General features: G+C 41.1%; 1 protein-coding gene across 1 annotated transcript; it reads left to right on the forward strand.

The window, feature by feature from the left end:
- Nucleotides 1-1,599: 1,599 nt before the first annotated feature.
- lepr (leptin receptor) lies at nt 1,600-20,745 on the forward strand. Its single transcript, XM_068589632.1, has 20 exons — nt 1,600-1,743; nt 4,772-4,824; nt 5,443-5,673; nt 7,051-7,180; nt 7,665-7,855; nt 9,233-9,381; nt 10,079-10,220; nt 11,189-11,346; nt 11,474-11,573; nt 11,810-11,909; nt 13,514-13,728; nt 14,062-14,216; nt 14,818-14,971; nt 15,158-15,240; nt 15,336-15,549; nt 17,280-17,486; nt 17,603-17,686; nt 17,818-17,911; nt 18,366-18,441; nt 18,704-20,745. Coding segments are annotated over exons 1-20 (3,501 nt in total). The 5' UTR covers nt 1,600-1,741; the 3' UTR covers nt 19,667-20,745.
- Nucleotides 20,746-26,941: the final 6,196 nt, after the last annotated feature.

Genomic DNA, 26,941 nt, shown 5'->3' on the forward strand with positions numbered 1-26,941 from the left:
ACTCATCTAATCTCTACCATCAGTCTAACTTTGTTGAAGGTTTGATTAAATGTCAATCACTGGAGCCTACTCAACACTTGCGTCACTCGCTCGCAGACAAATAAGTTTTTTTTGCACCTTTTTCAGCACCTTTACACACTTAACGCTGTTATACGGGTTACGCTTCCACATGCACGACTCACCGATTCTTAGCTTCTTCACAAAAGCTGACCTCGAGATCCCCCCCAAGAAAAAAAAAGCAGTAAACCTGAAACACAGTAGTTCAGACTAATTCTACTCTCTGATTCCAGTTTAATCATTGTGTGCTCTTTCTCAGCTGACATTCATCTCTAAAGGCTCTGTAGTTACACGTATATAACCATCTGATACTCGCCCAGAGTTGAGCATATTCATCTGGCAAACTATACGTTGGAGTGTTACAATAGCCAGTATTATGTTATTCCATGTGTCCATCCAGGCAAATTGGTGGACAAAGTTAGAGAAATGACACCAGGCAGGATTACTGTAATAAAGGGCATCTTGTATTTTCAACTGGTGTGTCATGGAAGTTAAGCGTTTTTGGGAATGTATGAATATGAAACACAAACGTCAGTCCACATCATCAGAACAGCAACATAATTAACGGTTCACTGTGGAGTTTGTAGGTAATAGTGACACAGACATACTTTCCATTCAAATAACTGAGCGGCTGAAATGTCTGTTTGCATTTGGAAAAGTATGTTTTCTTAGTGGTTTGACCAAAGATGTCATGTCTGGATGGAGACTTTCTTTCCAGGACCCAGACAGAAGGCGTTTTGAGGATGAATTTAAAACACAAGACAGAAGTAGAGTGTCAGCAGAAGCCTGCTTGAGATCACTTCACCACAAGACTTATTGCACCTGTGTTTGCTCCATATAACTCCAATCTGTTGACTCTGTTTCATACGAGCACCACACATGTTTGACTGACATGATGTGGAACATCTGTGAGGCTGAAGAGTAGTCCCGTCGAGGTCTTTGGTATCCAGAGGAAGGGAAGTATAGTGTAGTTCAGTATCCTGTTGCTCGTCATGTTACTAGTAATCACATACAGCTGATGGTGAATCCTAATACTATTATGGACTGAAAGATAAGTAAACAACAAGCTGTGTGACCCTGCACCAGAGAGAGTGGAGGTGGATGGATGGATTCATTTAATCAACTAATATTAAAATTGCAGTAAATGCATTGCTGTACCTACGATAGAGTTCTCACGATGTGAATACATACTACACAAACAAAACAATCATTCATAAATAGATAAGCTTCACAGTTTTCAACATGAACAAACGGTTGTTCCAAGAAATGGTACGAAACTGTGCAGGTCTACTTGTCATCTGAAGTGTTAGGATTTCTCGGAGGCGCTCCTGAACGCATCACAGTGGGCAGGACGCGGCTGTGTGTGGAAGCCTCTCCTTTATCTCTCCAGTCTGTGGTCCAGGCGGGCTCAGTCTCTTTTCTTTTCTCGCTACGTCAGGGAAACAGTTTCAGTGTGTGTGTGTGTGTGTGTGTGTTTGTGTGTGTGCGCGTGTATGTGTGTGTGAGAGAGAAAACGATTCTGTTTGGGCAAAATCTTCATCATTTTTGTTGTTGGTCTCAGACTCCAACATGGACAGTGGACTCTGACCGAGGCGCGCAGATCCTCACCGAGGATTTCAAGTCACCTGGATGAACTGTGAGCCGGACAAAAGGGACACACAACCATCACACACTGCCGGGAGCCATGTAAGAACAACGTCTCTATCTATACTTTCTCTTTTCCATAACCACACGTGAGGTGTTTGTGTTATTGTGATCTAAAAAACTTTCCTGTATCTTTACAGATGTGACTTACTCATCAACTTATGTGTCAAACTAACAGCTGGAATGTTTTTTTCCCAATGTGTTGACTTGTGGTGATCATATCTGCATATTTAGAGTCCATAGATGAGATACACTTTACAGACATGGATGGATAGTTGATGGGTAGATAGGTTTATGACCGGTGAGTCATACTTTTCTCTTGTTCTTGATTCACTTTTCCTTTCATGGGAAACTTGTTGTCAGGAATAGAAACGCCACTGTAAATTAAGTTTAATCCAGAAACAAAAAAGATTTTACATTTTTTTAAATGAACTTTTAATGCAATGTGCTGTTGCTGCTGCAGGATGAGAAACAAGCCCCGACGCGTCCGCTTGAGACGCGCTGGTAGTGAGTCACATGCGCGTAAAAAGTTGGCGAGCTGAAGTCCCCGGAGGACACGGAGCTGACGAGCAAAGCTTTCTTCTGTGGAAAATACATGTGGTTCTTATCTTGATCCGGCCTGATTGTTTCCAAAGAAAGCGAGGAAGCGTGCGGCAGCAAAGCCAAATAAAGTGTTTTTTATAGAAGTGCACATGTTGCAATAAGTTATTTTAAAAACAACATAACAAACATTTTAAGATACCAGTATGTTATTGAAAGTTTGTCTACTGTCCCAAATGATTATACTATGCTAATATGAACATGTCATGACCCATAATCATGGACTTTATCTGCCTTTCTTCTGCTTCCTCATTCATTCACCCCACATCTCTTCTTTGGAGCATCATTGGCTTCATCAGGGCACATACACCTTCAGTATGAAGCTAGTTTAGTCTTCATATATTAATATGAATAACTTGTGTCATGATTCATATTTCGCACAAGAAACAAAATGTGCATCTGATGATAAATACTATGGCATCATATGAATGCAATACTGTTTATACTGTGACAGCTATCCAATTAATATCTCTGATTAGATCAAACCTGCGTAGGTGGTGGAGCAAATCAAATGATTGACTTCCTAACGATGTTGGATTATTGTGGAATTATTTAGCATCAATGTGAAAATGTTCCTTTGAATGCCAGAAGGTTTGTTTTGAACACCTGATGGTGAACACACCTGCTCCTCTCCGTACAGAACACACCTGTCATGTTTAAATACATGAAATGTATTATTTTCTTCCAGCAGTCTCTCATGTGCCCAGCGTCCCATGATGAATTGATTCAGTGTGCCTCGTATCTGTTTATTCGGATTGCACAACCTCTGTTCTACCCTGTTGGACACACACACACACACACACACACACACACACACACACACACACACACACACACACACACTTATTACCGTCTTGACTTTGTCCACTGCGTTGTTTTTCACCAGTATGCTGACCTGGTCCTGGTCGAGCATATTAAAAGTTTAATAGATGTGTTTACTGGGTTGTGGGAAGTTGCACTGTATTCATTTGTTTTTGCCTTGCTGCTCACATTTAGCTGTACAACGAGCTGCATAATAAAGCACACCATGAATTAATTTAAGGAGAAATATCTGAGAAAACTAGGATGACACTTTTATGCTCCAGCATTCATTTCGAAATAACGGAAGGTTGGAGGAGAAAACTGATACAAGACGACAGCATCTCGTCGCCTATATGTGTTTTGTTTGCCCTCACCGACTGATCACCTGATGACAAACTCCTGACCTTTTCGCGAGTACTGACTATCAACAACTGCTCTGACTCTCAGTTTGAGTCTATGTGTTACAGAGAGTGCTAGAGAGAGAGAGAGGGAGCTCTTATCCGTGTGAGATCTGCCTCTGAAACAGGATGTGTCTGAGAGGGTTGACTCGCCTTTGCAATACTTTGGGCTCTGGGCTGCAGCTCGACAATCTCAAGACAATCTCGGACGGTCGTTAACTTCAGCCTTTCTTGGTTTCTTGACGTCGGCTGCAGCTTTGCCTTCTCGTTTCTTGTCATCAAAAGATTGTTTCATAAATCAAATCGTGCCAGATAAGTGTTATTAAGATGCGGATGTCAGGTTAATCAGTGTTGTAAGTTTTCACAAGGGATTGATGTTTCTGTGTAGTGGGAAACGAGGCATGCGACTAAACTTAAAGCAGCGAACCAAACCCACAGCCTGGCGGGCAGAGATAGTGAACCGTGTACCAGCATAGAGACACAGCGCAGGCTTGTTGCCTGATGAGTCATCAGATGTCGGTTCACTAGTTCTTCAACTGTTGTTGGCACACAGTCGTTCACAGTTGTGCACATACACACCTCCCACTGATCTAACCAAGGTAGTGGTTCCGCTGTAATATGATTTTAAGATTATAATCCATTATGTTTGCTCTTTGAGCATGAACTGTTGTCACCGCCACGTCCAGCACAATCTGAACGCGACACACAGTGTAGTTACTAAAATGCTGAAGATAGATCGTATCTGTTCAATTTTCACACTCCAGGAGTAATCCTGTTAGAATAAGGACAAGATTAAAGGTATTGAAATGAATTTTACACGTGCTTCATGATCATGCAGCAACCCTAAATCAACTTCTTCCATCTACACATCTTGCTTAATGTATGTCTTCATCTGTGTCTCTTTTCTCTCTCACCATGTATATTGATCAGGTGTTTTTTCCCCTTGTTTTTACAGCTGCAAATCGAGGTTTAGATTAGATTAAATTGTATTAGATGAGAAACTGTATTAATCCCACTCAAACTAATTTGCCACAGAAACATACAGACAACAATCCACAGTGCACAACAGACAAAAAACGCATTACAAAGAATAAATAACACTAGAAAAGATTATATATATATATATATATATATATAAATTAAATGTATGAAGTGAGAATAAAAAGGGGTTAGAACTGTGCTCTGTGGTGCTCCAGTTTTAGTTTATAGTGTCAGAGAGTGTTTCGTCTTCTCTCTCTTCCATTACTTACGCTCTCTCTGCATCTCTACAGGGTTCGGTCCGAGATGTTGACGGTCCTGGTGCACATCCTCCTGCTTTCTCACGGTGAGTTCAACCTCCAACAGTTTGTCCTACCTGTTTTCCTTCTTCAAAAAAATAGTCATACAGCCGATTCACGTTGGAAGTTTAAGCAGATAAACTTACCTGAAAAAGGTGCAGTTCAAAAATAGTTATTGCAAGTATATTGCTGCCGCCTCACATCCGTGTTGGCACTTGAGAATCACACAGTCGTCATATATTTCCCATGTGGTGGGAAAATGAACGCCATTACATGGGAAATCAACCAGTTCCGCCGGAGCTAAAGCATCTCACGATGCTTTTCTCATGAGACACAAACACAGTCCGTCATTAAAAACTGCTCTGACTGATGCCTCGCTTCAAAATACACAGTTACATGCAGGATGTCTCAGAAAGATGCAGTTATATTGCAACATTTTAATCATCTAAAAAGCTTTATATTAGCAATTCAGAGTGAAATCAGTTGTTTCAATGTGAAATAAAAAAAAGAAACACCATCTTTGTATATAGATATTGTAATTTGACTTGTTTGATGCGGAAAATATAACCCAAACATAAAATATGAAGAAAAAAAACCCACTGAGTATTAATTGTTTCTATCCATATGTTGAACCTGAGGTAACTTTCTTGCCTCTCTGTGAGCAGGTGCTCAGAGTTTGGAGCCAGAGGAGGGGGCCTCTCTCCAGGCAGGTGCCCTGGACCTCCCATGGCAGGATGAGCTGTGCTGTGACTCACCTTCAGCCCACCTCGCCGCCGAGGGAGGCGACGCACACGTCACGACAGAGACAAACCGCTCTGAATCCAACCTCCCACTCTCCCCCGTCTGCAGCTTCAGGGGCTCCGCGAACCGATCACATCCTCATGAGTCCTCTGGAGGTAAGAGCTCCCGAGACACTGACATCCAAACATTAACTGAACAAAGAATGAGTTTATTGAAGGCTCGTCGGGTTGCTCCTGTCCTGGTTGATGAGGCCCTTTTGAAAGAGTCAGTGCATGTGAATGGATGCATTTCACACCACGTCTGAATCTTCATGTTGAAATTAAACATGAACTCATTCATATAAGACGTCTCTTGCCAGGTTTTGGAGTGGCTTCATATAAACATCAGGCTTTGTCATAACCGTTTGATAATCCAACGGCAGGAATGTGGCTATGAAATATCACCGAGGCTACTCCCAGTCGTTATTCGTGAGGAATATCTGACTCTTTACTCGACTCACAGTGTGATGCCTCCAGCGTTTTATTGCAGGGCTTCGTTCCCTCACATCAGTGTTTCCCTTCTCTAAGAAAACACATTATAAAGGGGCATTAAATGGCTTTTAAAAGTAAGACCAACTTATACCTGTTGTACCCAAAATATTTTAGCTTTTAGATTCAAAGAGTCTTTTTTTTTTGTTGAGCGAATCTGAAATGATGAATGAAAATATCAACGTTTAATGGCATCCAAACCATTTCAATAAAGGAGCTTCTCAAACTGCTAAAGCAGTACATGGTCAGTGGGCCAGAGCCTCACGATCCTCAATGCAGTGTCGTCACGTGTCACTGACGGAGACGCCTCTAAAGACTTATTACACTCTAATGGCTTTTCAGGGCTAGTGGCCCTTGTGTGTGTGTCTCGTGCTGTCAACGTCTGGCTCACGAGGATTCACACAGAGAATCAAACCAGCTGTTTCTCACCTTTTCTAACTATCCAGGAAATTGTTCGTTGAGTTTAATTAGCAAACGTGGGACCAGTTCAAGTGAGTCATAATTATAAAACGCTCTCTTGATGATGTCAGCGTGGCCGTGAAGATGGAGGTGACGCAATGCTGAGACATGAGGGAGACAAGGAGGAGTTGTCTGACAGGCACATTGTTTTCTTGACTGCTCTGTGAAGCTTTTTGAAGGCTACTGGTTGTTTTGCTCATTCCTGTTTGCGTGTTCGTCACTGGTCTTATTCTTGTTGCTTCAGAACAGGTGTGTGGGGCAGCAGGCTGGGATTACAGTACAATAGGTGGCCAGGACACTTCTGTTGTAGATAATGAGTCTAACTCAGAATTATTTCTCTAATCTTAGTTTGATTACTTCGTTACTAAGTTCCCGCATGCAGCTTTAACATTTCACTCTTCTCAGAATACGAAGCTGTAGGCTGTTTTCTGAGAAGCCTTCATTTGAAGGGCGCAGTCCCCTGATGTTCACGACACAGGGTCGTGGTTAGGGTTAGGGTTATGGTGCTGGTCATGCCACTAACATGCCATTCTGATTCCTTGTCAGGCAGCTGTTTGGACATACTGTGCAGAATTGATGAAGACTGGGAACATTTAACATGTGACCTTCAGCCTCTCTTTCCATCATCCCCCATGGTGGAGGCTGGTCCGATGGCAGTTAGTCTACAGCGAGTGTTGTGAGTACTAAGCAGCACTAAAATTATTTTGTGTGTGTATATGCTTTAGTGTGGTAGCCCATTACCGCACCAAAAAATAAATTAGGACCAAAAAAAATAAATTAATCGACTTTTTAAATCTTTTTTTTTTTTGTCCTAATTATTATAATTTTTTTGGTCCTAATCATTATTATTAGAATTTTTTTTTAAATTTTTTTTTGGTCCCAATTTCTTTTTTGTGTGTGGAGGAAATGGGCCTCCATACTTTAGTCTAATCGGATCTTTTCCCAACTGCTATATACTGGTGCACATCAGGACATAAAGTTGCACAGTTTTCATGGAATTACAGTGTAAAGTGTTCAAAGACCTTCCATCCAAGCTGATGAAGATAAAGTCATATCATTTGGGACATTCATTGATATTTAGTTTTGATTGCATATTTAAAAGTTATGCTTTGCACTGAGATAACATAGAAACTTAACTATGTTTTGGATCAATTTCTCAGATCACAGACAGACGACACACGGGTGAAGGATGGGAATACTGCGGCTGATAATCCCGTTGTTTGTGAAGGGACGGATTCCTTCATGTGTTCACTCGCACTCGGCTCTGCGACAAACTTTGTCAGCGTGGTCACCGTCAGCATCTCCTCCGCCATCGCTCCGGCTGTTCCTCTCAGGATTCCTGACCGACCTGGTATGTCTCCTGTCAGTAAAACATCCGGCTTAAGACGAGCTGTGAGATCTCCACAGTGACAGAGAAGCACTTTGCCTGCTGTGTTCGTTCATTCAGACCATGAGGTTAAAGAGAAACTTGTTGTTTGTTTGTGTTCCTTTTCATCCTGTCCAAGTTAAAGTGTTAAAACCTTCATCCTTCTAAATTACCTTTTTCTACTCATAGAATTAACTACTAATAATGTAATGTTTGGATGGAGTATAAGGCTTTTCCAGGGCAAACAATTTGTGATATGTACTATACATGCTGTAGGATAGCTTTTCATGAAAGTTACAATAGTAGGAGTTGTTTGCTTGTATCTGTACATATAGATTAAATACAGGAGATCATCTGATCATGTGACGTGATAATTAAATCAATAGTATGACTCCAACTGGTAATTATTAGCATTGTTTTCTTTTTCAGAAGAAAATTGTGAAAATTACATGTTCTTATGTGACGTCATTAAATGTTGTGTTTAGTCCAAAACCCCAAATATTACATTGACAAAAACGCAGGACCAAGAAAAGTAGCACATTTTCACATTTGAGAACCTGGATATTGTAAAAAAAAAAATAAAATAAAAAATTGCCAAAGATAGTTTCAACTTTAATATTTTTGTTATTTAAAAAAAAGTATGTTGCATCTCATCAGGTTACATGTTTATACTCATAATGTTGAGTCATTTCTAGACATCTTTGTGGTTTTATGGGAGTCAATAATCTCTTTCTATATGTGTCATAATTGAAGCAGTTGATACAAATCCCACCTATGAAATCCACATGTAATGGTATAAAATAGTCCAAATATTAAGCTCCATTTACAGATGAATCATGGGATAATCACATTTCCCAGCTGCATGCTTTCATTAAAAATTCCACTCACTGACATTTAAGTGTGTAAGCTTTATATATGTAAACATCAAACGGTGAAGTGAAACTAAAGTAAGCAGAGAAATCAAATCATATTTTGTCAATATTTACTCAAGATTCATTCATTGATTTAATATTGATATGAGGAATACATGATTAAGGATCTTTGTCGCATGAAGGTGAGACCAATTACAGGAAATTGGATCTTTAGATATACAGTGCTGTGTTGTTATGTCATATTTAATAACTACCGCTGTAACAAGTGACCTCATGGCTACACAGTGGAGCTTTAAATCTCTTCCAGACGCAAACTCAGATATCGTAATTTTATAAGCCGAAAGGAAATAAATGATCCTCTAATTTCATGTACGGTTATTGTAACGATCCGTTGTATTTTGCAATGATATTAAACCAGGATCAAAGTTGCAATGTGATTAACAGTATATCTGTACGGTATTTTAAAAGACGATCTGTTTCATTTCTACAGTGAAACAGAGGCCTCCAGTCAACCTGTCACACATTCAGACCATCAAAGCTGAACTGATTTTACGCTGGGACGACCCGCCAGACTCCGATATCGGTCCGCTGAGATACCAAGTTCGACACTCTCCCAACCCCGCTCGTCCAACATGGCAGGTAACACGAATATATGATCACATGAAATGTGATACCGTGTAAGAGTTTGCCACTACGCTCATTTTACGATAAGGTACATTTTATAGAGAATTTCTAAACTGTAGATATTGACTTTATTGGTTGTTGTTGATTAGTTAAAAACTACTAAAAATAACATTTGAGCTATGGCTGGTGTTTATACTTTTCCATTTTTTGAAGATAATCCATTGATAAATGCTCTTGGCCACCTTCTCTGCAGCTATAACGTTAAGTCATTAATAATGTTGATGTTTATCTCATCAAGTCTGCAGTTGTAAATGTTAATACGTTGGTGGCAAATGGATTTTGATCCATGTGAGTTTAAAAAAACGTACAGTATATTGGTAGTGATGATATAAAAGATAAACCTACACAAGTCAGTCTGAACCTTGAGTGAGTCACACCTATTCGCTTTTTCGCAGCACACATTTCCACTGACAAGACGGTGTGTTTACTCAGTGCGACTCGCCCCATACAGTGTGCTTAGCGTTCAACAGTGCACTCAGTGTTCAGGAGTGGATCAGAAACTCCATGATTCATAGAGGGGTCTGACTTCAGACCTACAGTTTAAGACTCCTACAGGTGGACAAAGGAAACATAGTGACCCTCAAACGTGGCTCTCACATGTTAATGCGCCCCACTACCCTGGAGTCAGTGCGGTGTGTTGGTGTGTGTCCAGGTGGTGTCGGCACATGCAGAGCCCAGGTTGTCTCTGGAGCTGAAGGCCAGACTAAACTACACCATCCAGGTCCGCTGCTCCGGCCTGGAAGATCCTCCAGTGTGGAGCGACTGGAGTGAACCTCACCACATCTACCTGCACTGTAAGAACCGTTCCCCCTCCCAATGACAGAATATCACTGAGACACACGACGTTATATTCTTGTTTTCTCCTCCGATGCAAATGTGTCACAGGAGTCCAATGACTCCTGAAGGACTCTTGGGAGAACAGTTTAGAATTCATTGATCCCACCACTAGCTGTGGTGGATTGATCCCGATTAATTCTCAGGTAGATTTATGTCAATGCTGAACTATTGAAATGAGTCCAGCTCATTAGCTATTAATGAAGAAGTCATTCCAGTGCGGCCAACAGACTCACAGCCAGAGACCGTTCTCAAGGCGAGTGACCAGCTACAAATCGGAGAGTATAACATAAATAAAGGAAATGTCTCATGCAGCAAATCTGTTAAAATTGATGAACATAATTGAAGCTGAAAATGAGAGTTGAATCTTTGAATCCGAAACTGTAAAACGCTCTTGTTTGCTGGTTGTTAGTGTGTGCTCTCTGCGCTGCAACATCAAATCAGAAAAGTTTCTTCCCCAAAGTGTATCAGCAGTAAAATGCATTTGAACAATGATGAGTCACATGACACATGGCTTTTCACAACTCATTTCAAAGTTTTCTTTTCAAATGAATTATATTTCGCTGATGAGTCACTTTTCTTTTGACTCAGATGTTTTGCTTGAATGCAAGAGAGGGATTTAAAAATCCCGGAAAAAGTTTGTAGTCTTTTGTCTTCAAGGTCTATGTTGAAACTTTCAGTAAATGGGAGTGAGATGTCACTTAGAGATTAGACGTTCAGCTGAGGGTCTCTGTTCTATTTTCCTTTGTTACTTTTCCAATTTTTGTTTTACGTATAAAAATTTTATAATTTGGTATTGAGATCTCTATATAAATTAAATAAGGAGGAATTTCATAAGGGAGCTTATAATAATGGAAGAAAAAAAGTATATCTATCACTATATCATGTTTGTGTGTGTGTGTGTGTGTGTGTGTGTGTGTGTGTGCAGCGGTGAGCTACATCCCTGAGAAGGTGGTGGCGCGACCAGGGGACAACGTCACAGTGTATTGTGTGTTCAACGACCACGGCGTCAACGCCAGCACGGCCGCGTGGACGCTAAACTTCAAACGGCTTCATCGCAGTCTGTACCGCCCAGTCAACCAGTGGGTGAGAAGAAAAACAACATATCAACGTTTGCGTGTTCCTGCAAACGTATCCAACACGTCGTATTGACTTCCTTGTGTATCTTTAGGAAAGTAAGTACAATCCATGCAAATAACCTTTCCCAAACCAGGTCAGCCAGATCACAGTCCGTCCTTCTGAGACGCAGATGTACGACCTGCTGCAGTGCACTCGGGAGTGGACCAGCACGTACAACCAGATCTACGTAGAAGGTGAGCTTTGTTGCAGCTTTGTCACATTTAATAAGACATGGATGAGCACTTGCTGTAGCGAAAGTTCATTTCACCTCTGATATTTTTGAGTTCCTCAAAGTCCCTTTTTGAATCAGTTTTCCATCACAGTGGACAAGACAAGAGAGTGGGCACCTGTGACAACATAATTATGTGAACCGAAAATCTTCCCACAGTGCAGAGGCTAATTCTTATGTATTTTTTTGATTATGTTTCAGGAGCCTCCGTCAATATAAACTGTGTAACCAACGGCGATATCGATGCGATGGACTGCAGCTGGACCAACACACAGTTGACTAATCCTGAATTCAGGTCAAGGTAACTCAGCGATTTACGTTTGACAATAGCCGTCTCATTTTAGTGTCGTCTATTTGGATGCTTGTGCAATCGTCGGCATTGTTAACGTGGAAGTTACAAAACACAGTGTACCAGACTTTTAGTGAACACGCCCTGGAAATAATTATGTGAAGTATTACTAAGAAGTGTGTTTCATCATAAACTACAAATCAATGTCAGCAGGACTTCTTCTCACAGCAATAGAAATTCCTGACATAAAACAAAACACTGGAACAATGAGGGCTGACAGAATGATGTTTCATCACTCTCTCGAGCAACAATACTATGTACTTCCTTCTTTTCTTACCTCTAATTCTTCGTCTTTGAAGTACAAAATGAGATATTTTATGCCATTTAGAAGTGACGGGATAAGTGCTAATAAGTATAATTACATTTTATCACAATTTAGATATCACTTTCATAGTTTTAGAAGATTGGGCAAGAAACCGGAGCAGTCAGACGATCATACAGCTTTCACATAAATCCCCAAACTCATTTTGAAGATAAAATTAAAGTTAATCCCAAAGCGTGTCGTCATCACACATTACAGATCGACTTCCTGGTTCAGCTTTGACCCACCACCCTGACAGTAGTTGTGCCACAGATTAATTATACTGTGTAACCATCAAAGTGTAATCGGCCTAGATTCAGTCAGGGTCTGCGATCTGGAGATCTGCATTAATGCTTTCTAGTGATAGATTGTGTTTCAAAAGTTGACCTCGTCATCGTGACGGCACCCATGGGCTTGTGGATTACGCCATCGCCCTGTTGTTTTTATAACCAATGAACACAAGCGACCATATTTGGAACGCACACGAGTGATGTAGAGACGCCGCGTACGGCTCTAGTCCTTCTCTCATAGACTTCCATACAATCTGACTTTTTTTTCGCGACCAGAGGAGTCGCCCCGCTGCTCGCCAGCACAGAGAATGCAAGTTTTAAGACACTTTCCGCATTGGCTTCACTCGGCAGAACTGGAAGCTTGTTCGAGATGAGCTGTGAAAGTGGACGAGAGCAGACGACAGCAGCAGTGGGTGGTGAAGAAGTCAAACAGTTTTCAGCATCCTTCAAAGAATAAACAGGATTTCACAGTTACATGTTGTTAGATCCGAGCTGTCGGCTATCAGTAGTTTGCTGTCCTCGTTTGAATCTATTCATGTGTTTGTTAATATATATTCACGTGTAAATGTTTGAGTACAGTATCTGCACGTTTGGTGTCAAATCTAAGCGCCAATCCACACTTTGATCTGGCGATAGCCAGGAGTTTACTATTATGCAAGTCGGGATCAAGTCAGACATGAATCTAACAGGCATGCATTGCTGGACATCATCTCAAACGAGCCTTTTCTTGTGGGCCCAACAGAGGCCTCGTCTTCCTTCAATTCATCAAAAGTTGCCTCACTTTGGGAACTACAACCAACAAATAATGTAAAAAAATTACAAAAATGAGACTCAAGTTGTCAGAAAGTGGGATTATCCTGTATTTTATACAACTTCAGCGTCCGACATTGTATTATTGGCATTCAGGCTGCATTGATCAGATTCGGAATCACGTGACAAAAAGTCTTCATCCATTGATCGTCCAGGTGGGCCGACCTGCCATGCGACGTGATGGAGGAGAGGAACAGAGCCGGGGAGACAGTGGGGGTGATGGGGCCGTCTTGCCCGCAGGTTCACTCCAAGCAGGAAACCTGCAGCATCCGGCCTCTGAGGATGAACTGCTACAAGCTGTGGCTGGAGATGCCGTCCCTGCTGGGCCCCGTCAGGACGAAACCCGTCTACCTGTCTCCCATAGATCATGGTGAGCGAGCGCCGTGTGCAACATATCACAAGTAAACAGAACAGAACCATCATTTGCATTTTCAAAATAAAATAGCACATTGAAATCTTTGAAGAATATGAATTTCTAGAAATTCTGGTGTATCTAAATGCCATACTTTGAAAATGTGTATGAAGCAAATTGCAGTTTTGAAGGCAATATTAGTCGAGTCGTAACGTTTTGAAGCGAACCGTTAAATATATAGGACGTCGCTGCACATGATTGTTGATTTCATTGTAATTGTTATTTTTTTATCACTGTATTTATGATCATGTTGCATAAGACAAACTCCCACTTTTCCCATTTCTCTTGCAGTAAAACCTCACACGCCCACTAATGTGAAGGCTGTGAGCCGAAGAGGTGGAGTCCTGATGGTCACGTGGGAGCCTCCGCCTCTGCCAGCCGAGGGGCTCCAGTGTCAGATTCGGTACCGCTTGCCGTCCGCTGTAAGAGCCCAGCCGGAGTGGCAGGTGAGCTGGTGTGTTGGATTATTTGCCAACCATATATACAAGTACAGGGCCATTTACCATTTGACCATTTACTAACCACAGGCTTTGACATTTTTTTGTTTCGCTAACAGGCACTATGGCCGGCATTTCACTTCCCTTAATGGAAAAACAATTATTGTGGCGGTTAAACAGACAAATTATTCCAGCACATTGCAAACTGGATGATTACCGCAGAACACTTCCAATTTCCTGTTATTTTAAAAGCGACATTGGTAAATAACTATCTTTCCAAAATGTTCTTCCAACTGTAATAAAGATGTTTATCACTGAGGTCCAGGACTCAGCTGGTACAAAGTCTAATATCTTTTTAAATGACAGGATGCTTGAACTCAGCTGGTCGGTTCAACATGACCCTATACAAGCTAGAATAAGATGTCTTCTGATTGAAAAATTATTTTGGTAGTTGGACAGATACTGATATCAATATGGTGAGCATGATGAGGACATATTGTACATTTCTCAATTTGTTTTGGATGGATGAACCAGATGTGTACTCCACAGGTCTGATTTTCTCCATTTCCTTTACCCAAAATGAGCTCTAAATAAGATGTCATGCCTGCAGGTCCAGAGTCTAGTACGGGTTCCGTGGATGGAGGTCGCAGTGTCGGACATGTGCCGGGTGTACATGGCACAAGTACGCTGCATGCACACCAGAGGCACCGGCTATTGGAGCGAATGGAGCGACGTGGTCTACTCCACACCTCAGAACAGCAGAGGTATGGCACCACACCCCAAAACTTCAAATAATATTAACCTTTGAAGAAGACAGCTGCAGCTCGAGGCCTGATGTGACCTTCTACATCACTTTAATTAAAATCGACCCCTACGATACGCATCGTGCCCTCTCCTCCGCCGCAGTGGCGTAAGAGCTAATGTGATGTCATTGGCTGCTCTTCCTCTAGCTCCCGACCAAGGCCCTGATTTCTGGAGAGTCTTTCAAGATGAGCCGCACAGAAATGAGATTAATGTAACTCTGCTGTTTAAGGTACACAAACTGACAAACGTATACATTATATACAAAGTTGTAATGAAGACGTAACATAATAGATGTTTGCTTTCCTGCATTTTTTTCCGGGACAGCAACTCCAAATACCAGACCGCTCTTATTGCGTGGATGGATTCATATTCCAGTACCAGGCGAGGAGTGGCGTTGTGGTCAGGAAGCATGTGGACATGGCGTCCTCCTACAGCTTTCAGTGGGACCAAGAGCCCCAAACTGTGACTGTTGAGGCCTACAATAATCTGGGAAGCTCCACTAACAACATCAACATGACTCTGGAGAGACAACCCACACGTGAGTGAGCTGCGATTATCAGTGACTCCAGGGAAAATGACGTTTGTTTCTGAAGATCCAGAAAGTGCCACATTCTCAATAATACATTAATATTACAGGATCTTTCAATAACTACAAAGACATAGTATTTTGCAGTAATCTGACAGCTCTTGTTATGTCGCCTGTCTAAGGCAGTAAAGGAAAAGACAGTATGCTGATGGACAGTGACCCATGACAATTATCTGCAGTTAATTTAGACGACCAAAAACACAATTTATGTCATTCATTGAGCAAAAATGCAAAACATCAGTTGATTCTAGCTTTGCTGATGTGACTTACTGCAGTTTATATATTGTTTGTTCAAAGTGGCATAGCTGAAAGAAGATTAACACAAACAAGCTACATATAAGAATTAAATGTGAATGTGATTATTAAGTCATGAAGAGTGAAGAAAAGATTTCATAATTTCAAAACAACTTCAAAACAACCTGGGATTTGTCTAAAACCATAAATACCACCAAGATCAATCCAAACAACTCAATTAAAAGTGCAGATTCAAACAGTGAGAAGAAAGAGTCAACAGTTTCTGTAACATGTTACGTTCCAGTAAAGATAGGAAAACTGTTCAAAGATCAAAAGGTTTTTCTTATTGCGCTCTGAAAAAATAATGCTGGCTCCAAAAGTGAAGCTAACATCAAACAGATTTATGGTCAGTGCTTCACTTGCGGACACAGCAGCACATTTACTGGAAAGAAAATTACAAGCTGGTTTCCAGTAATTTTTGTCTTCTTTGCTTACAAACAAAAAGTGAACTTAATTGATTTTTTGTTTTTCATTTCCTCTCAAAAAAAATTTACTTTGGCTTCTTTTTTAAGGTTGTTGTGCTGAGAAAATTTAGGTCAAAGCCGAGAAATAAAAAGCCATCAATTAGGGCATGATATTTGAATGACAAAGCTGCCATTAGCTGTAGTGTAGTGAAAACCTTTAGCAGGGCTCTAACAGGTATTTTTAAAATAACTGTTAGAGTGGGGCTTGTGTGTTACAGTTGTGTGTCTCTTTCTTGTTACTCATAATTCAGGGGAAAGTATTTCCATTAAACTACTAGTACGTAATACATGTCCCCATGCGTATTCTGAGAATATGTTTTCAGCGTTTTTAGAAGCTGAATTAAAGCTTAACAACTGATGTTGACAACACAGGACAAACAGTGGCTTATGAATCATCTACAGCAATCTTATGAAACATCTTCAGCAACCATTAACAGTGACGTCTTGTATGGAAGCCTCTGCGTTTGTTAGGTTTTTATCCTGTTTCATCCAGGTTTTTCATATATTCAGGTACATAAAAAAGCATGCAACAATATATTTACATCAACAATGGATCGCTTGAGTAGTCGCTTGTTGTGTCAAACACACATTTAATTGCCTTTTACCTCCATGTTTTCAGCAGCACAACTTTACTGTTAGGTTCACCTTTGCTGCTCTCGTGTGTTTTGTGTTTGGCTGTAGCAAGCAGCTGGTAGACATAAACTGAAACACTGTGCAGTTGTAGGCGCTCACAACATACACACCAACAACAACATGGAGAATTGACACATGAGCGTAGATACGTCCCTCCAGGTCACAAGGCATTTGCATTATTACTCTCCACCACGATCATCGAAGCAGCAAAATAAAGGAATATGTTTTTTTCACACGAGCAGAAATCACCCGGAAGAATTGAATTCACTCTTTGTGTTCTCTCCTCTGCAGGCCGCTTTGTGCGTTCGTTCAGTGTGTTGGTCATCAACAGCACCTGTGTGTCTCTGTCCTGGAGTCTGCTGGACGACAGCTCTGTCCCTCTGTTCATGGTGGTCCAGTGGTCTCCACAGAGGCAACAGGTATCTGATCATCACAAGGGCCGGAGCGGGGACACATGGGTCAGACTGCCATACACTGACAGCCCCGTCTATCTGAGAGGTGACGGGATCTCTGCTCTGTCTCTGCTTTTGTGTGTTTATTCATTGCTTCGTGTTTGTTTTTACTATAAAAGAGCGCGTAAGCTAACCCAACATGATTTCAATGCATCGTTTCAGGTGATTTCTTCGGCCCTGAGCAGTCGAGCTTCTGCTTGTACGCAGTGTTTGCGGATGGAGAGGGGGAGCCAGTGTACGCTACAAGTATGCACCAGTTTTCTGGCTGTTGTAACAGCATCATATTCAACATTTAAGTGTCTAAAGACGACACAATGTCAGCACTTTTGTTGCGTTGTTAGTTATAGGTCAGATGTGTATTTTTGCTTGTGTTTCAGCCACCAGACGAGACCCTGGAGCCTACATCATGCTGCTGATCATCTCCTTCCTCTCCATCGTCCTATTGGTCACCCTCATCCTCTCCCAAAACCAGTAAGACGCTTTTTCTGGTGGAAAATCTCCAAAGACACATTTAAAAAAAAAAAGATCTTGCTGTGCACAAAACATAATGTAAAAGTTGTGTTATTAAATCGGTTTTGCGGCGTTTCAATGAGGCAATAGTATACAAATCTTATAAAAGACACTTCACATGCATGTTTAATCTTGTACTTAGCATTAATTATAGTACATCAGTGTATGCCAAATTAGTTTTTTACACAGGTGCCTGAAAGAAGTGATAAATGATGGAAGTCTCTGGGGTGCAGTCGAATTTAGACAGCAGAAACACTGATCATGATAAACTGAAGGAGTGTGACATTTAACAGGTCACAAGGGTGTAATTACACTTGCACTGCTGGCTGAAGGGAGATGTGAGGAAGGAGGGAGATAAAAAAAAAAAAAGTTATAAACCAAAGAGATGAAACATAAATGCTGCATTTCTTTCCAGGATGAAAAAGTTTGTGTGGAAGGATGTTCCCAACCCAAACAAATGCTCCTGGGCCAAAGGACTAGACTTCAAAAAGGTGAAAATATTATGCAACTACAGCAATTTTCTTCTTAAACAATGACCCGTGTCATAAAAATGTTTACGTGCTGTCAAAAAATGTTATCTACATGTTATTATCTACATCTGGCTGCTATTGTATGAGTAGTGTGCTATGTACCCCAACAGAAAAAAATAAAAAATCTCCTCATAATTGCAATTGCTGCAATTTATTTTCTAGCCCATATGTTTTCATAGTTTGAAAACTAACTCTTTAAATGTGTTTTTGTACATCTTTCTAGACTGACACCTTTGACCACTTGTTCCAGCCTTCAGAGGGCCTGGCGGCCTGGCAGCTACTCCTGCCATCTGAGGAGATTTCCAAAGTCATAGTTGACAAGGTCCATCTCTCAGCTTTGACTACAGCTTTAGTCCAAGCCCCACATGTGACCATAACACCCGACCCACCCACTGTATCATCTCTCCCCCTTCCTCCGGGGTCTTACTCAGAGGGCAACCAAGCCCAGGTCATGGAGAATGAGGAGCTCCGAGATGGAGCTCTTAATTTGGATGCCTTAGTCAGATCAAACCCAAGATTAGATCCGTTACAGCTGGACGATCCGCCACCAGAAGGCCTCAATGACAGCTCGGCTCAGTCATCAGTCACATATGCCACTGTGCTGCTCTCTGATCTGAAGAAGGAGCAGCAGCATATTGATCGCCACTACAAGAGTGGTAGCGGCAGCAACTCCAGCGATGAGGGCAATTTCTCCGCCAACAACTCAGACATTTCTGATTCTTTCCGCGGCGGCATGTGGGCACTGGACAGCTGCCGAGGTGGAGAGATGGACGACCAGCGGCGCTCCTGCTCCTACAACTCTGTGGAGGAGCTTTCTCAAACACCGGAGCAAGAAGATGAAGAAGAAGAAGAAGAAGAAGAAGAAAAAGAAGAGGAGGAGAGAGAAGAAAAAGACATGTACTATCTAGAAATGGACTATCCAGCAGAGGATGAGGAAAGTGAGGAAGATGAGGGGCAGGGAGAAGAAGAGACAAACATTCAGCTGCTCCACAATGTAGTTTTGAACCGAGAGGACCGCTCTGTGGAGTCACACCCTTTGCTCGGCCCTGAGGAATCGATGGAGCTGCTGTCAGTGACAATGCAAGACTTTTCTCCGCTTTACTTGCCTCAGTTCAGAACTGCTTTGTGTGCAAGACAACTCAAAGCTCAAGACGACAAACCGCTCGCACAGACTGCATTTAAATGAAAATGTGCATCTGTCGTGGCGTTGAAAGACTGATGATTCAGCATTTACCGAAGCGGGTTTGCACATGTTCCTTCAGGCACAGTGAGGTGTGGAGCTGAACATGTTCCAAATGCCACGACCAATGTGTGATTGCGAATTGATATTCATCAATGCTGCTATTGTGTTCTGTGGGAGAAGGCGTTACAATCCTCATTTGTAGACATTTCTTTCTTTAAAAGCCAGATTCTACTGTGCGAAACTGCTCCTTTGCACACGGTGAGTGATGCAGGAGCACCTGCTGAGAAATCTGAATCCTTTGAATGGAGGTTAAAGAGAGCAGCATGCAGACTGTACAAGCAATGCATTGCTCAGGAAGTGAGTAATAGAGGTGGTAGGCATCCTGTGGCTTCAAAATACTGTATATATATACATCCATACAAGCAGCATATTGCATTAAATATGCAAAATATATGCATACAAAATATAGATGCATTAAAAAAAACATTTGGGAATGCTGTGTGTGCCTACAATCACTCATCTGCTGCCACTGTAAAGTAGAAACAAGTTGTTTTTCATTCTCTGCTGAATCGTTTTGGCTTTATTTCAAGTGAAACATGCTCCAAAGAGAATAAAAAGATGCACAAATAGTGAGAGAGAAAAGGCTCATAATCTGCAGTCTCCTCAAAGCACATTGGACTGTGAAGGTAAAGCAAACCTTGGATGTCACATCAAAGCTATTAGTGTGACTAACTATCATGCAGGTTAATGATGAAAACGGATGTAGTGCAAGTGTGATTGCAAGCGATATTTGATATTTGAAAACAGAATGTATTTGTAATTAGCTTATGCAACAACATCTGCATGCGACCCAAATAATGTGTTTTTGTACGTTTTGCTGTAATGTATTTAAAACTTTGATATCGTTTGTGAGATTTGTATCAATTGTTTCGGTGTTTGGCCATGTAAAAAAAAAAAAAAGACAAAAGAATGTATCGCTAAAATAAGAAGACAGAAATGAAAAGTTTGAAAAAATATTGCTTCACTAAATCTGTTATTGTATATTGAGATAGTCGTATTTTTTATGGTTAAAATAAAGTGTTTATTGTGAAGTTCATCTGGTTTGCGTGACTAGGATTGGTATGATCAGTGAATGTAATCATAAGAAGTTATGAATAACAATCACAGTGAAAACATAAAGAAAGATGTTCCAATTTCTTTATTGAAGAACTCATTTCCAGTGCAGTTAATTGTGTTATACATGATTTAAATGTCTACTTTACTTTTAGTGCAGCGGCAATTACTGTAAATGAGAAAAAATGTCTCCATGTGGTGGACATTTAATTTCCCTTTATAGCAAATAGGGAAATATATTTCTTTAATTTGTTGAATCAACTTTGTTAGGCGGATCTGAAGGGAACTCAATTGTATATCTACACATTAAAAAAGTGTAGAAGGATATCTATCTGTGGTCAAGCGTTACGCTCTTTGGATGCACTTGCATTTTATAGCCACAGGGAGACAGAAAAGCGCCACTTATGGAAGCCAGTAACTCTTTCAGTGTTGTGGAGGGAGCTGAGTGCTTGAAGGCCCTCCGTGCTGCGTCTCTTGTGTTTACCATAGAAGGACATGATGGTGCAGAGAGCTCCTGGCTTTAACAAGGGGAGGATTGAAAGCCCAGAGGTGTGACGCCATGCTGGGTCGGATATGGTAATAGAGGGATGGATGGGGCTCGCGGTTAAATATAATGTGCTGAGAGGTCGTCTGTAAGGTGATAATGACATTAAAGATCACAACCTAATCTAAATTAAGATGCAGATAAAAGCACACTCTTTATCCAAAAACAAAACACACGTCCAGATTGATGCTTTGTGTAATCTAGTGACCTTAAATTCCTCCAGAAGACCCCCGGCAACAGATCTCAGTACCTGCTTCCTGCTCTGCAAACTTACCAGCTTAACACGGGGTCATGAGATAAGACGGCCCGCAGGAGAAACGCTGCACATGTGCAGGTTCTTCGGCGCTCTGCTGCTGATCTCTCAGCTGTGAGAAATCAGCATCGCCAAAGAAAGATTGAGCTTCAGCCAAACACTTTGCCAGTGAGGTGGCGTGAACAGATTAAGTATTTGTGAAATTCGGTAATCTTAAAATGGAGCTGTTGTTCATTAGTGGGGATCGACTGACTCCTGTGAAAGATTACACATATTAACTTAAATGTTCCCTTTGAAGACGTCTAAGCTGTTGAATGTTCCTGGTAAAAACGCTTTTGTACAAAGCCATGAACTTTGCCATGAGATTTATACTTTGAGGCTTCAAATGCCAATAATGAAGAACATAAATAGTTTCACGAAATCATATTTCATAGTGGTCAATTGTGATGTTATCTTTGGTTAAAACTGGTTTTGTAATCTTGAATAATCTACAGGCTGTGAAACAGCTCAAACATGATAATTGTTGCAATGCATGAATCAACATATGTCATATTTTAAGATTAAAACAAAGGCCGATAAACAAAAACTTTATATATACATAAATGCTACATATAGCCATGCATACACCTAAAGTTGTGCTTGAATACTATTTAAGTACAAAATAAGTTATTCCAAAATAGCGCTCTTTAAGTATACTTATTTAGTATACTAAATATACTTAATATACCTGGGTATGTACATAACTTAATGACATTAATGTTAGATATTCTATCATCTCCATCCCTCCCTGGATCCATGTTTCTGGAAATGGCACAAACACTTCCAAAGAAAAGCTCCTTTGCTACCAGAAGATATCTGACTGATGTTGCAACTTTCAACAAAACGAAGCTTCATGTCCTGACTGATTTATCTCTCAGCCGGATGCTGTTCTCATCTGGAAGTGATTGAATCCCATCTGGGTTGTGGAAAAAGAAGGAGAAAACAACCAAGGAGGCAAAGAGAATAGTCTGCAAGAAGAGAAGAAAGGAAAAGCTGATCCACATCTCTGCTCTGGGGAATGAGAGTTTACAGGTTACACGTCCAACTCTAAACATAGTTTAGCATATATCCAACACATTACATCACAAATCGGTAATTTTACTGTTTTACATGGATGTAATTTTTCAACATTACAGATATCAATTGGTTTCACATATACTGAACTGTATCAAAATGTTATGAAAGTTTGTATTTCTCTCTTACTTATGAACGGCCAACTAAATGTTCTGCGACTCTTTGTTCCACAATTTTCTTTCATGCCATTCAGGAAAATCAAAACGTTGAGCTGAAAGAGGCTCAAACACACTGTAGAGCTGAGGATTTAGCGGCATCTAGTGTTCAGGTTGCAGATTGCAGCAACCTAAAGGCCCAACCACTAACCTCTCCCTCATGCTACATTCACACCAAAAGTAGTGCAAATATTCACAACACTTTTGGTCTCAATGTAGCATAAGAAAGCACTTTGGAGGGATCAGGCTCATTTTGCATGTTTCGGGTATGTTGGACCTCCTACCACTAGGGGCGCCACCTGCTACGGCTATCGGCCCTATACAATTAGGAGAGGCATTGGAGTCAGGTGTTGCTCATTCTGAGGAGAGCAAACTGTTATTGACCGTTTTCTGGGATCGTTGTATGTTAAAAATAATTGACGAAAATCCTCTCCAATCTTTCAAAACACGACGGTTCGAATATGTTTTGAAATCACTCACCGAAGAAAATAAATAAAAGTCAAGTCTTCCACTAGTGCTCATGCTAAGTTTAGCCTGTTCGCTGTTATTATGCTACATTGTGACATTATTGCATTCTATGCTGAATGTGAACAGTTTTATCAACAAACTGATCTAAAAGAAACGTGTGTCTGTGTATTAACATCACTCTTCATGCTCCAGTTCTTGCCATCAACCCTGTTAATGTGAATCAGGAGAAAGGTTTACGAGCTTGACATACTAAACCCGTCATTGATCGCCTGGCATTAAGTCGTGCAGCAATCGTGAAGGGCTTTAGCTACTGATGTTTATCCACGTTGGCTTTGAAGGCCTTAACATCTGGGGTAAAGGTCAGATTGTGGCAAGTTTACTGCAAAACTCTACGGCCGCAAAGGAAATGAGGAAAATCTGCCTTCAGTGGTTTGGAGCTGTATGAGCACGCTGCCTAAGGCTGTGCTGCGTCTTTCAGTAAACATAGCGTAAGAAAACATACTTTATGTTTGGTTGCCATCGCCGCACGCTGGAAGTTGGTTAGATTTGGGTTCTTTGGGAATGTAAAGCCTCTGTCTCCCTGTAATCTGTAATCCTAGATCAACTGCAGCTCAGTTGTAGGGAAATCGATGTGTCCAGCATTCACGAGGAGAGGGAGTGACAAAGAGAACGAGGAAAAACAGAGCCAAGAATGAAAAATATGAGAGAAGCCACAGTGGAGAAAAAGTAGGAGGTAAAAGTATGTTGAGCAGCAGGTGGAACCGAGCGCAGCAAACTACTTTCTTACCACATTTCGGTCCGACAGTTATTTGTTTTTGCATCCTATGTCACTAAAAAAGATTGGATAACGTAGCGTAGCTAACATATTTTATTACTCAGTGACCGACGTGACGATACTTGGACTGCATTGTCAAGTGGGTTTACAAAAGGAAATATACCGGCGCTTACAGGGCACAAAAGTACTTTGATGCAGCCAAAACAGAACATGCCATTTTAGAACGTCTGAAACGTGGCTTCAACTGTTTTTGTATGGAAAGAAAAAGTTATGACAAAAATACTAACCACCTTTAACAAAACCTCCTTATGTATTCTGAAGAGTCTGGTACCCAATCTGCTTCTTCCAAGGCTGTTGGTGGGGGTTGATAGTAAAAAAGAGCTGAAATGTGTTTAGGGTCTTTTACCCAAAATTGTGGAATTAATATATCTCTAAACCTAATTTTCTGTATCATCTTTTTACTATTTATGAATAGCCCTAACTAATCTCTAAGTAAAGATAATTGAACCCACCCATCCATGAACTGAATCGACCCTGAACCATGAACTCGCCTCGGTCTTTTAGGAAGCAGTTGCTCTCAATATCCCCCTGCTTGATGAATATATTTTCATTTCTCATCTTTGTTCATCTAACTGCTGAATTAGTTTCTCAACGTGTGCAAACCCACATGAGATTCTACACAACATTCACCAACGTATAAACGTGTGATTCACACCGTGGTCCAGCTTTTTCCCTCTTACAAACACAACCACATCATATTTTGAGTGAAGTAAACTAGGATGGTGACAAAAAAAACTTCCACGCTGTGTATTTTGAAAGATGCCATCAAACATTGTGTCCCCGTTGATTGTGTCTCATTATTCTCCTTGTACGCAGGAGGAAAAAAGAGAACCATTAGCCCACATATTTATAGGGCACAAACTGACATGCAACCAAAAACCATTAACCCAATCATTTGCATGGCAAACCCCATTTGTCCACTTGTTTGTGGGAGGAAACATGAGACGCACACGAGTCTTTAAAAGGGACCTGGGGCGGCCTTTTCCGTAAGTGGGTCGGATGGACGAAATGCCTCCAGATCAGTCGGTACGTGTGTCACAAAGTATGCTTGTCTCTGGCTAACAGGGTGAAAGAGGTTCAGCTGAATGGCCCCCTTTCACTCTGACACTCAATCAAGGCCTAATTGGTTTGAGGTCCACAACGGGCAGGCGGCGTGGCGACACCCCGGGCTTCTGTGCACTTGTTCCCTTTTTCTCTGGCTGGAAATATTCCTTTGATCTTTGAACAACCAAAGTAGGTTTAAGCCCAATGGGTTGATAGCCTATTTTCTCTTTGAACATGAACACCCATTTTAGACAATTACTTGGATATATTTACAGTTCATTTGACCCATAGAAGAAGTAGGAGGCTTACAGAGGGCTTAGTGATACACAGTAAAGTAAAGATATAGATCCATGGACTCATTTGGGAGACTTTGAACATGAAAGCGTGTACCCAGCACTCTGCTTCCAAAATACAGATGAGACACAGTACATCATGATCCATAATTGTCCAAAATTGTCCAGTTATATCTCACTATAAAATAAACTACTTAGTGTTTATTAACAGTGAATTAGGGTGTGAATTTTAGTTTCAGCTAATATCACTTACAGAAATAAATATAGTACTGTTAAAATTAGACTTTCTAGGGTGATAAACTATATAAAACACACTTTATTTGAGGTATTAGAGATGACAGGAAATAAGAGAAGACACCACCAAGACACACCACTTATGAATTAAATATAAAATAACACCCCGTCTTCCTGTGATTGAGTGCGATGATTTTTTGTATGTGAGTCTCGGATTCCTCAAATATTTATAAAGGCACATTTTAAGATGCTAAAGTGAAATACATAGAACAAATACTGAGGTAAGCGCAGCTCAGAAAAGTCTAATTATACAATCATTGTCCTTACTTAACTAATCTACCCTACGCCTCCATCAATACTGTACTCTTTGCGTCTGACAATGCAAGGACCTCAATCTCATAACGATCACTCAAGTGGATTATGAATGTTGACTCTTTTGGTCTGGGATTATATGATCACGACTCCATTCAGTCTTCAAACAGGCTGGAAGTGATATAACCCTGGGTTGAACATAATAATTGGCTGTGTCTTATTTCACTGTCAATTTGCTGCGTAGACATCTGACACTAGAGACTGCCAAAAAAAAATGCATTTAGACCTTTCAAATAGTAAATGGTCTCAATGACAACAAAGTGTATCCTGCAACCAGGGAATCCTGTTGAGAAACTGAAACACACACACACACACACACACGTGTGCACACATGCGTACGCTGTAACGCAAAACAGATGGCTCCGTCTTTCACCGTGTTATGAGTTACTTCGCCGCAAAATCTTTTTGTAGCCATTGGAAACTAAACAACAATTCCCCGAAACCCTGGCCTCTGCTGACCTCGACCCACGTTAGATCACGTCACTCGGTGGGAACACCACGGCCTAGTTCTGCCCTTTGTTTCCTGTGTAGAGGTCCCGGAGAGCCCGGGGACCTCTGGAGTAAAAAACACGAGACAGTAGCAACCTGCTCGTGTCACATTCCTCCGTCTGCGAACGTCCCAACAAACTGTCACGTGGTCAGAGTCGCCGTTAACGTGAAGGGGAGGAAGAGACCACGGGATTAAAACTATGAAGCGACAGTATGAGTGGGCAGCACAGAGGAAAGAGTAGACGTCATTAATCTGCGACTGCCCGAAATGTACAAGAAATAATTCTGTTGTTGTCTGATTATTCTGTTGCGTAAATCGGTGCATTCAATTATGATGGTTGTGCACATTTTTTGAGGAAAATTCC

Source organism: Clinocottus analis, unplaced genomic scaffold, assembly GCF_023055335.1.
Source record: "Clinocottus analis isolate CAN_PGR_092001 unplaced genomic scaffold, fCliAna1.0.p SCAF_23, whole genome shotgun sequence".
Taxonomy (NCBI): Eukaryota; Metazoa; Chordata; class Actinopteri; order Perciformes; family Cottidae; genus Clinocottus; species Clinocottus analis.